The sequence below is a fragment of the Aulostomus chinensis genome, chromosome 19 (genome assembly GCF_037954235.1).
Source record: "Aulostomus chinensis isolate RoL2024-O1b breed Wild chromosome 19, RoL_Achi_v1.0, whole genome shotgun sequence".
Classification (NCBI taxonomy): Eukaryota; Metazoa; Chordata; class Actinopteri; order Syngnathiformes; family Aulostomidae; genus Aulostomus; species Aulostomus chinensis.
This window is the reverse complement of record NC_141338.1, coordinates 23,340,434-23,352,528: the sequence shown is the minus strand read 5'-3', so window position 1 is coordinate 23,352,528 and position 12,095 is coordinate 23,340,434. Positions and strand designations below refer to the sequence as shown.

The 12,095-nt window shown below is 41.5% G+C and overlaps 1 protein-coding gene and 1 long non-coding RNA gene across 2 annotated transcripts; both read left to right on the top strand.

Annotated features, from left to right (window-relative positions):
• Window positions 1-3,726: 3,726 nt before the first annotated feature.
• On the top strand, window positions 3,727-4,264 carry LOC147244420 (uncharacterized). Its single transcript, XR_015110492.1, has 3 exons — window positions 3,727-3,853; window positions 3,991-4,050; window positions 4,175-4,264. It is a non-coding gene; the product is annotated as an uncharacterized LOC147244420 (long non-coding RNA).
• Window positions 4,265-5,404: 1,140 nt separating this feature from the next.
• LOC147244419 (uncharacterized) lies at window positions 5,405-6,813 on the top strand. Its single transcript, XM_086188272.1, has 4 exons — window positions 5,405-5,461; window positions 5,594-6,180; window positions 6,361-6,453; window positions 6,589-6,813. The coding sequence occupies exons 2-4, from the start codon at window positions 5,929-5,931 to the stop codon at window positions 6,811-6,813; spliced, it is 570 nt and encodes a 189-aa protein (XP_086044398.1). The 5' UTR covers window positions 5,405-5,461; window positions 5,594-5,928.
• Window positions 6,814-12,095: the final 5,282 nt, after the last annotated feature.

The window sequence follows — 12,095 nt, the reverse complement described above, 5'->3', positions numbered from 1 at the left end:
TAATATCATAAACAGATAAAATGTTAAGTGCCTTAAAGAGAGGGGCAGAAAGAGAAAAATAATTAGTAAAGGAGGCTAACCTAACAAATTTCTTTTGTGTAGCAAATAATTTTTGAAGATTAGATGGATAAGTGCTTGCCCAAACAATGTTACAGTAACTAAGCTAAGAATTTGTACCCAGAGAGAATCCATACAGGCAAAGGCAGAACATGCGAACTCCACATCGAAAGACCCCCATGTCTCAGCCAGGGCTCCAACCACAACCTTCTTGCTGTGACAAGAACAGTGCTAACCACTGCTCCACCGTGTCGTACTTTTCACGAAAACCATTACACTGAAATGTAGTACCATGGTGTCTGATATTTTTTAACACCTTTTCCTGAATGTCCTTATTTTTCAGAATTTGTGACAAGGACTGCAAAATTGTCACATATTGGAAAGTCTGTCCCTCTTTTGCATTAAGTATATACCCTGTTTTAACAATAGACAAATGTTTTTTGAAGTACCTATTTCTTGGTATGCTGTACCAAGAGGACCTTTTTTACCTAAGTTTGAACTAAGAGGATTTAATCGGCAAATGTTTTTTACCAAACCTTTTTTTAGTCGTATAAGGTCTGATAAATGGTTTTAGGGCTGCAACCAATGATTATTTGAATTTATTTATTTCAATTTTTTTTTTTTGTAAATCGATGAATTGATATTGCTAATTCACAGTGCAGAAAATCTTCAGAAAGTGCACAGTCTCCTCCTTACTCTTTCAACATCCCTGAGCTGATAAAGTAATTCAAAATGCAACTAATTAGACTAACACAGAAAACATACATATGTATGCTATACATCTGCCTCATATCATTTTGTTTAAATAAGGTGCAAAAAAGATGTATATTTTTGTTTAAAGGGGCCTGAACTGTCAGAGTAATAAATATAATATAAAACATAAAGAAAAAGAAATATCATAAAACTTAACAGGATTTGTTTGAACATTACAACTTGTTCTCTACACTACACTCACAGATGCACGCACTCACAAACTCCAATACCCACACTCACTGTAGTGACTTCCTGTCCTCCTTAGGCGTTGTGAGGGTGCGTGGTGCTATATATTTGTGTGACGCCCTGCTGTTTACATAAGCACGCTGAGTCCAGGTAAAGTTTTCATAATATTTGTCGTGTCTTTACATGGCTTCCCACACTTGGCAAAAGGAAGGACTTTGACCGGACTCAGGATTTCACTCACTTCTTTTATTTAAACTTAAACAAGGTAAGAAGAAAGGAAGGTGAAAAACATACAAACCACACCAAAAGTAAACAATGTAAATAAAATAAATTTTTAACAAGTACACACAAAGTATTCAATTACAAACAATGTATTTAATTGTAGAGCTGGGTATCACCACTGACCTCCCGATACGATACGGTTTTGATACACTAGGCCCCAAGTCGATATGATTTCCAATACGATTTGATACAATATATGATACGATATTTTAGTTACAATACCAATTTTGCTTTGGTAATGGAAGAGATTCTCAAAGGACTAATGCTGTAAATTCAATTGTAAAAGTAACCCTCTAACCTGCCGCATAATTAAATATTAATATTTACATTGAGAACTGACGATTAAACAATAGTTATACAACATCATGCACTTTTTATTTAAATATATGACTGTCATTCAAAACAAAAGGGCAACTTAGACTTCCACAAACCGTCAGCAGCTCAGCAAGATGACTTGCGGTGTGGCGAGCTTCAATCGCCTGCGTTTGTAAAACGTGGGACATGAGGGACCAGTTACTGTCAGTGTAATGAGAAGTGATTGTCAAGTAGGAATCTGTAGCTCTGCTTGTCCAGCTGTCGCAAGTGATGGCAACTCTCTGCCGATTTCATTGCAGTTGCGAAGTTGTTTTTAACATCTCTGTACATCTTTGAGATTGTGACTTGACTCAGTTGTTTCCGTGTCAGCAGCACATAGCGTGGTTCCAGTGTCTGGACGAGGTGTCTGAAGCCTACATTTTCTACTACACAGTATGGTCTGAGATCCTTGCAGATAAAAATTGCCAGAGCTGAAGTGATGTTCTCTGCACATGGAGGCGTGGATGGAAACTTCGTCCCAAATTCTTTCTCCAGCGAGGGTTGTTGCAGTGACTTGTATTTTCCTGGTTGCTGAGTGTACTCTTGGTGATGCCTAGTCAAATGGCTCCAGAGATTAGTTGTATTTCCATTTTACTTTACCTCTACTTTGCACATTTTGCGCACAGCATTATTTTTGTCAAGTTGAGCGCAGTTTTCTTGCTTCTTAAAGCCGAAGTGCTGCCAGACATCGGCACTTAAATTTGCCGGAGATTAAAGTTGCACTTCCGCCATCTTGTTGTTCTCTGATCGGAGGCACATGGCCTGGATCTCGCGAGATCTGATAGTCTGACTGCAATAACGTTGCACTAAGCACTAAATCATGCAAGACTAAAGGGGCAAACAAAAAAATAAACGGGTAAAATCTCATGCATTTTAAAAGATCGATACTGGGATTTATGTATCGATAATCTTTCCTACAAATGTATATCGATAAAATATCGGTATATAGACATTTTTAACCCACCTTTATTTAATTGAGGCATTGAATTAATAAGCCTACAGTTCCAGTTTAAATTTTCATATTAATAAAGAAAACTCATTACATTTTAATAGTATTTATACATTTTATCAACTTTAAAAAAAGTCACTTCAAATGTTTTAACCAAGCTTACAGTAGCCCTTTTTGATCAAGCCGTTTTTCCCATGCATTTAGTCCTTTGTGAAGTGTTCTGTAATGACTGCTTCTGCTGTTGTCAGTTTGTTGCATGCCAGTCCAATGACTGGCGCGTCACTCCTTTTTGTTTGGTCTTGGCACGCTCGCTGTGTGCGCATGCAGCAGCACAGCCACAGTCTCATGTAGCGCTCACATAGCCACACCTCCAGGCAGATTGCTGCGACACCTCCCACTCGGTCTTTGCATGGTGTGAACCAGAATGATTGCATCTTTCAAGCTAGCTGGTCTGCCTCTATTTTATCCTCTGCAGGGATGAAGAAGACAAGGCGCCAGATGTCCTGGTGCAGTATGTTACCCAGGAAATCCTTTTCCTTTGATGTGGACTCTTTGGTGACAGGTTTTTGAGTATTCATCGTAACACACCCACTCAGAGTGACATTCACGTGGACATCTCGGGTGACACCTCTGGAATCTGGATTTACAGTGACAACTCTTCATAGCTTGAACTGCCCCCTTAGTGCATTCTGGTCGCAGAGCCAAACTACATCTCAAATGGCTACATTTCTTTCAGCAGTATGCCACTTGCTGCGGACGAACAGGTTTGGACCTGCAAGTTGATTTCAGGACTTTCAAAAGTAACTGACTTGGTTTTGCATCTCTTGCAGCCTTTTGAAGGGGTAGGTGGTGTAGTCAAATTTCTTGAAATCTCCGCTCTGTGTGGCACAGCCAAGCAACAGGGTGTTTGGTGTGATGCATTGGATACAGTCTTCACAGCTCTGTACTCTGGCTTCGGGAGGTCTCTCGTTGGCAAGATTAGCAGGTTAGCTTGAGCAGTGTCAGAAATTCTCTGAACGTAAGGCCTTCACTTTGGAGAGCTCTTTTGGTGACCCTGACAGCAGCTTTGGCTGCACCATTTCAGTGAGGTGAATCGGCTGGAAGGATTCTCCACGTTCAGTAGGTCTCATTTTTGGCAGCATATTCTTCAAGTGACTGTTTTGTGGGTCAGTGGGTGTACATTTCTTCTGGAACAGGTTTTGCCCCACTAAAGTTCGTACCTGGATCCAACCAGATCTTCTGGGGATGTCCTCTGACAGAAGTGAACCTCTGGTAAGCAAATAGGAAGCTCTCTGCTGATAGTGCATTTGCCAGTTCGACATGGATGGCTCAACTTGCCATACAGCATAAGAGCACACCCCATACTTTCATGCTCAGTCTCCTCTTAATGTCATCCTTCACCTGGTAAGGAAAGAAAAGGTCGACAGACGTGAACAGAAATGGTGCAGCTGGACTTGACCTTTCTTCAGGTAAGTTTCCCATTATTTGCTGACAGGTTCTTGCGTTTGCCTTCTTGCAGATGACACAACTGTCAACGACTTTTTGGGCAATAATTCTTCCTTTGATGACCCATGCTTTCTTTCACATCTGCAGCAAAGTTCCCGCAACTCTGTCGTGTCCTTCACTGTGTGCTTCTCGGGCCAGAAGGGTAGAAAGCCAGGCCTGGAATTGCAGCAGGGGAACAGCTCCATGATCCTCCCTGAAAGTCAGGATCCTTTCATCACACATCAGCAGTTGACTTGTTCAGTCCTTGTTGACAACCAGTCTGTCAGTTGTTGTGTTTGGAAAGCGTACACCCTGTTGTGCTGCCAGGCATAGGTCTCCGAACACATCGTTCCTTTCATTGACTGTGATGACACTAAATGAAGGTACTGCCTCCATCTTTTCTTTATCTCCAATCTTGCTATGCAGGAATGTTTTCACAGCTCTCCATGTCCATGCTATAATCCTGACCAGCCGTTTCAGTTTGCTTAAGTGCCTTTCGTCCACTAGTGTTGGGACTGCTGCTATCGTAGGTGGTCTTCTGAACTTGGACTCTGTCGTCTGGATTCCGACTGGATCTGGATCTTCCTCTTTCAGTTGACTTGAGGTGAGTACTGTGACAAATGATTTCTTCTGTATTTTTGTGATATTGTCCCTTGCTTGTGCAGCGACATCTTTGGTGGATTTCTTCGGCCACTCGTCCTCAGAAAGTCAAAGGAATTTCGGACCTGACTGCCACTCGAACTCCTCAGTCAGATCATTAGGACAGGCTCCTCTGGTGATAATATGTGCAATGTTTGCTGGCCCTGGAATCCACCACCAATCTTGGACGTTGGAGCTGCTCTGGATCTTGCCAACTCTGTTAGCAAAGAAGGTCTGGTAGCCGTTAACTCTCATGCTGTATTGCGCCCAAGACAGTTTGACTGTCAACGAGATGGTACCACTTCTGGACTTCAATTGTGACAGTGTTTGCTTTTTAACCAGGCTGCAAAGACTGCTCCGCAAATTTCCGCCTTCACAGGGTCAAGAGGGATCAGCTTGGCTTTGGCCTTGAATAGGCTCACGACGACACCATGGCTGCAGCTCCAACGTAGGTAGAGCGCAGCACCATATGCGTGCTCACTGCCATCAGAAAAAGTGATGCCACTTGGTCTTGCACATGGATTTGGCGGTGTCAAGGGTCTGATGAATCTGAGTTCAGCATACTCTTCGAGGAGCTTTATGGCATGTTCTCTGAGCTATTTGGACAAGGCGGCATCCCAGGTGTCTTTTATGCAATACATTACTTTTGCTTCTTGAAAAGATCTTCAGATTAGGATGGCTCCCTTCTGCTTTGCAGGAGCCACAAGCCCGAGGGGATCAAAGAGACCAGAGACTTGACTTAACAGTTCTCTTCTGGTGAGTGGATCGGGGGTTTGACTTCTTACTTCTTCTCTCAGTAATTTCTGACCGAGGTGCATTTTTTTTCTTCTTGGAAAAGTTTGCTGCAACCATGATGTGTAGCTTGTCATCTTTGATGTTGTAACCGAGGCCGAGTAGATCCAGGGCTTCATGAAGAATCCTCCAGCTGCTCGATGTTGGACATGAGGAGTCAGGTGGTCGAGGTTGTTGTGAGAGGTCAAGATGTCATTAACATAGGAGTCTTCCTCCAGCACACGTTTCTCTTCTTTGAGGTGCCTGAATGGAGGCAAGTTGGCAGTCTCTGGCATGGCAACTTAGGCTCTGCAACCAGTTTGCAGAGTTTCCAGATGTTGACTCTTGTTATGGCAAAATCTTCTATTTCAGCATCCTCAGTGTCACGCCACAGGAACCCGTGCAAGTGAACGTCTCTCCCCTCCAACCAGACAGAATTATACATCTTGAGGATGTCACCAAGGGCAGCAAAGACACCAGCTCGGAACCTCAGCAAGACGGCTCTGATCGGGTTTAGGACATCAGGGGCCTCATGTATGAACGTGGTTGACGCAAGAAAAAGCTGCTACCCGCCCTCCAGTGCAGAACCGCCAGGCCACTGGCTCCCTCCAGCGGGAGATGGTGGACCATTCCGGGGTGAGCCAGTTGACCCTCAGCCGGGCCATGCCCTGGGTGGTGGACCTGATTATCCGCCTCTCCCGCAGGTACATTAAATTCACTTACAGTGCGGTTGAACAGGCCAATATTAAAGCGCAATTTGCAGCAATAGCAGGATTCTCTAATGTAATCTGAGCCATTGACTCCACTCATGTTGCCATAAAAGCACCGTCCCATGAGGAATACGCTGACATTCATCATAAGGGTTTCACTCCATCAATGTGCAGATCATCGATGCGCAGAGGCTGGAGGGATGGATGCCGATCCTGGCCGGGCAGCCGTCCTCGTACACCAGAATTTCATTTCCACAATGTGAATGGGTAAGAAGCGATTACACAATTCATGAAGCCAGATTAATTTATTTTGTCCACTAAACGTTTCAGAACATTTATCAGGCGGTCAAGCCACTCATTGATCCCCGTTATTCCCCTAATAATGTCCTCCTGCGACTGCAGGTATGTGTGAGGACCCTCCCACTGGATCCGTGTGGGCCGGAGGATGCACCGCTGGGTCTAGGTGGGCCGCAGAACCGTCCGCCACTTGTCAGCCTGGTGCCGGGGCTGGGGGCTGGACTGGACCGAATGCCACTGGTCCTGGCGGATGACTCTGAGCCGGTGGGCCAGCTGGCGTGGCGGCACGTCAGCAGCATGGCTGATGGATCAATTTCTGTTCAACATTAAACATATTGGTTCATTTAAATGGCTGATTCTGTGTATTTTTATATGTCGCAAAGCATGTGGAAATGTTGGGTAAGAAATGGAGTTACTACTTACCCTACAGACTCTTGGAGTCAGCGTGGGTGGCGGCAACAATCCCTCCCACACAGGTGCTGCCCATGACTGCCGCCACCCGCTGCTCAAATTCCGTCAGGTGCCCCTCTCCCTGACCCCCACCTGTCTGGCCGGCACTCCTCTGGAGGGCAGCTGTACGCCGCTTGACCTCCACCTTAAGGTCCTGTTAATGCCATTGTCCATATTGTTATTAGGGCCTGAGCCTGAAGGTACTTAAGGCGAAGACCCTATTATGTTTACTCGGCAGAGCAACACATTAGCAGCACTAAAAACACTAAAAACACACACTAAACAGTGTCCCAGCCCCCCCCTAAACCCATGAGGCAACTCGACCAGACGGCCCGGAGCCGGTTTTCACATACACACCCATTCAAAACCTGGTACTAGACTTGCTGTCAATGAGCACGCGCAATATGTGCATTATGCGCATAACGCGCATAATCTAATTTCACCCCCTGAACATGCATGAAATTCGCTGAAATTCGGCACAATTGTCCGGTCTGGCTAAACATTCACTAATCAAAACCAAAAACACCACAAAAGTCTATAGCGCCACCTAGGGGGCCACACAACAAAAAGATAATTTTTTTTATGATTTAGAGTGCTATAACTCCTCCCACAAAAGTCCCACAAACATGGGACCAACACCGTTGGACTCATCTCATCAAGACGCAAAATTCATACACTCTGAACCCTCACCTATCTACAACAGAATGTCCACAAATTGGACAAAACTGTCAAAATCTGGACTTTTTTTACTCCCCGAACAAAATCTATCTCCTCCTAGGGCATTCATGCTATCGCTTCCAAACTTTCACACATTACTCTCCCAACTGTGCTCATTAAAAGTTGCTAAAGGTTTTGATATGAATTACTCGGTTTGGATTTTACAAGCCGTCAAAGTGGGGGAGACACGTTTCACGCTTACAATGGAAGTCTATGGGGAGACCGTGTCCTCTCAGGGTACATACTGTCAAACAAACGCTTCGCACGTCTACACCATACATCCCACAGCTTTAAAAAACATTGCATATTACTCTAAAACTCTACCATTGATTGTTCAAGGCATGGTTCCTTGTTTGAGAGCTGTAGCAGCTGCTGCTATAATGGTGAAAAAAGCACAAACCATAGTGTTAGGGCATCCACTCACGTTACACACTACACACGCAGTTAATATAATTTTACTCAACATAACTACACAGCACATGACAAGTCAAAGACGAAGTAATTACGAACACATTCTGACAGGAACTCAAAATCTTACCATTTCTACAACTGCTCACACCAATCCAGCCTTACACTTAAAATCGTTATTACATGGTAACGATACCGAAGAAGAAGAAGATCCTCCACATGATTGTATAGAATTGATAAATTCCACAACAAGTGTAAGAGCAGATTTACAACAAACACCTTTGGAAAAGAACGATCTCATTCTGTACAGTGATGGATCAGCCATGAGACCTGATGATAAAACTATACTAGCAGGATATGCAATCGTCGATAATTAAGGTCAATGCATAGAAGCTTATAAGCTACCAGTATCATCTGCTTAAGCTGCAGAATTGGTAGCTCTCACAAGAGCATGCAAAGTGGCAGAAAACAAATCAGTAACCATATTCACAGACTCATGTTATAAGTTCTCAGTTACACATGATTATAGTAAAATATGGGAAAACAGAGGTTTCATAACAACTGCGGGTAAACCAATTCAACACGCTGAGTTAGTGAAAGACTTGTTAGCTGCTATGATGCTTCCTTCACAGATCGCAATTGTGAACCACTGTAGAATTTTGTAACAATTTGTGGAAAAACCTGACACCAAATTTTTATGTGCACATAGATCAAGAGGCTTATACAGAATTTCAACCTATCATTTTGAGAGCAAAACAAAAGAATCCACCCCTTGCATGTGTGATGCCATTTACTGGAGTCGTACATTTTAGCCTGGGATTCACCCGTGGGTGTCCTCGTAAATTGTACATACTTTCTTCAAATCCATTTCCAGCTTTGGAATGTATAGTTTGGATGTGTGCAGACAACATGCATACATTCATTCCACCTAACTGGCAAGGATCATGTGTACCATATTGGATTTCTAAAGTAGCAAAATTTCAACCAGAAACTGAGGAAGAAGCAAATCAAATAATTAAATGGCCCTCTCAAACATCAAATTAACAAAATTCTGTAAAAATGATGAAAGAAAATGATGAAGACTTGGCATATAATGAATTAAATGTAAACTTTGAGATTGATAACCCTTTTTCATCTAATCTATGGTATCAATCACTCAAAAGAAGAGTGAGAAGGATGATGAAAAATTCTTGCTATGCGTGTTCTATGTTACCTAAATCAACTGAAGATTTGTTTATACTCGTAGCTAAACCCCTCACAGGTCCCCAAGGACTACGCTCTTGGTGCACAATGGTATATCAGCATGTCGTCCAAGACCATCCCAAAACAGGAACTCATGAATTATCCTCATCTTCTCCATGTCCCATAATTAGACCTAATAAGATACATTTTGGTAAGGTCATACATACGGTTCATAAGATTCATAATTTTCTCAGGAAAGTAATGCAGTATGTGATTTATTCTAATATTTCAATTAATCAGAAGAATGGAGAAGATATTCCTAGAATACATGTTAGTAAACTGAATGTACCAGAAGATTCTCCTTCTTTGGCAGGATGTCCAAGTTTCTATAGGAAACACATTTTTAATGTGCCTTCAGATTTAGCATTAACTCCTAGTAAATCCTCAGCATCTGTAAACTCATCTGACATTTTTGATGTATGTTTAGAAGGACGACAAGGTTCAAAGAGAGGACAAAACATGGGCTTTTTAAAAATAGATCAGTGCAAGGTTATCATTGAACAAACTAGTGATTATGCAAAATTGGCACAGATGGGAACACCATCAACCACAGGTTTCTACTGATGTTGCGGATCCAATGTATGGACGAATTTACTTCCACGATTTCAAGGCAGATGTGGATTATGCATGCTTCATGATGTTACGTACATAGTGGAACCAGTGGAATACCTTCCTAAACACTTTAATTCATCAAGCGCAAAGAGAGAAATAACAGAAGTCACAGGTTATATACATCTTCAGAATACTAATCCGGTTGATTTAGCTAAGAGATACTCTGCATTGCGGGATGATTTTCAGATTTATTCACATTCCCAATTAGTCTTTAAATCTCTTTTTTGGAATACGGAATTACAATATGCTAATCATTACCTTATAGCACTCACAAGACATGACTTAGCATTGGTGGCAAATGCTACACTTATGGGTTTTCATGCTATCAATAGTGAACTTGATTTGATTAGAAGATTTACTAGTGACAATCGTATGGCCTTGGATGCTTTAACTGCACAAGATGGTGCATGTGCACTCCTAGGGGAATCCCTATGTAAATATTTCCCATCTGATTCAGAAGGAACTGGTAATTTATCCTCAGCGATTAAAAATCTTAAAGGCATCCAGGAAAGTATAATTCAAACAAATAAGGATGCACAAATTATGGGAGGTTATGGAGATAATAAGCCATGGGAAATCATTTCTAGATTCTTTGGAAGAAATTCCACTCTTGCATGGTTTGTAGGACTTTTTGCCCCTGTTTTGATCATCGTTCTTATAGTTGCAGTGGTAATGTGTTGTTGTTTTCCTATTTTTCGTCTATTAATTTTGACATCTGTTTCCTCTATTACCAATATGACACTGATCCAGAATCCGGTGAAAACGGTGAACATCTACGCCCCACCTGAGCGAGTCAGTGATGATTCTATCTCATCTGATTCTTCAGAGGATTCTGATGATACAATGCCCTAAGGATTTTGAGAAGTGTAACAATGCATTGCATCCTCATCCGTTCCACTAAAGCAAAGTGAAACCTGATTTAAGAAGAGTTCTATATACAACTAGAATTATTCGTCTTTAAGAGATCAGTGAAGAATCGTGTAAATGAGCTGCATGTGGGATGAGATGAGGAGGAAGTGTCATAAGATGAGCTTGGGAAAATAAAGGCATATGAATTTCCCCCAACCGGTCAAAGCAGAAGGCCGTCTCCATTGAGCCTGGGTCTGCTCTACGTTCCTGCCTGTTAAAAGGAAGGTTTTCGTCGCCACTGTTGCAGGATGTGCTGCTGATGGAGAATTGTTGGGTGTAATTTAATTAAATGAGTGTGGTACTGGATTTGAATTACCCGAAGGAAGTCATGAGATAATTTTGTTATGATTTAGCGATATATATAGGTAAAATTGACTTGATTTAAAGGACAAATATTATAATTTTGAAATTATGTTAATCCTTTTTGGTTCTTGTATTCATTTAAATTGCTTTGAATCATTTTTATTACATATATGTTGTTTTATCATTGCTATATTTTCAGTTACATTTATTATGTGTCATTTTATGATGATTTGAATTTTGCTTATTTAGAGGAATAGTTAATTAAAAAAAGGGGGAAAAGATAAGAAAAAAGGGAGTATTGATATTAAGTGTTTTTCTGTTGTCTTATATATTATCTTTTAATAATACTTTGTACTCACGTATACTTACAAGTCAAGCATATACATGATGTAAGCTTACGTAGATCTAAAAGACAAATGTTCTTGGAATGTGTGTCTATGATATCTTCACCATTTGTGAGTCCCTTCCTGTTGTCGGAACGGCACCAACTAGTCTTGGTGCTCAGGAGATTTGTGACACCCCCTTGTAAAACACCTTTAACTACTTCCAGATTTTCAAGAGTTCAAATAAGGTGACTTGCAGCTAAGTCATTGATTCTGCCTGGGATGCATGAGCAGGAGATCCCGGATCCATCTATAACATTAAAGAAGTACATTGATGAACTAAATACAGTGTTGGATCATTTTCTACCTCTTTGGGAACTGCCACAGAAACATCTTTATTACAAGCATGGCTTCCCACACTTGGCAAAAAAAAGGACTTTGACTCAGGATTTCATTCACTTCTTTTATTTAAACTTAAACACGGTAAGAGGTAAGGAAGATGAAAACCTACAAAACACACCAAAAGTAAACAATGTAAATAAAATTCATTTTTTAACAAGTACAAAGTATTCAGTTACAAACAATATATTTAATTGAGGCATTGAATTAATGAGCATATAGTTCCAGTTTAGAACCATTTAGTTTTAA

Bases quoted from the DNA above. Each gene is read 5' to 3' on its own strand.
- LOC147244419 (XM_086188272.1), top strand. From the start codon at position 5,929: ATGTCACCAAGGGCAGCAAAGACACCAGCTCGGAACCTCAGCAAGACG. The intron at 6,181-6,360 runs GTACATTAAATT...ATCAATGTGCAG, and splicing joins ATTATCCGCCTCTCCCGCAG to ATCATCGATGCGCAGAGGCT. The intron at 6,454-6,588 runs GTAAGAAGCGAT...CTGCGACTGCAG, and splicing joins CATTTCCACAATGTGAATGG to GTATGTGTGAGGACCCTCCC.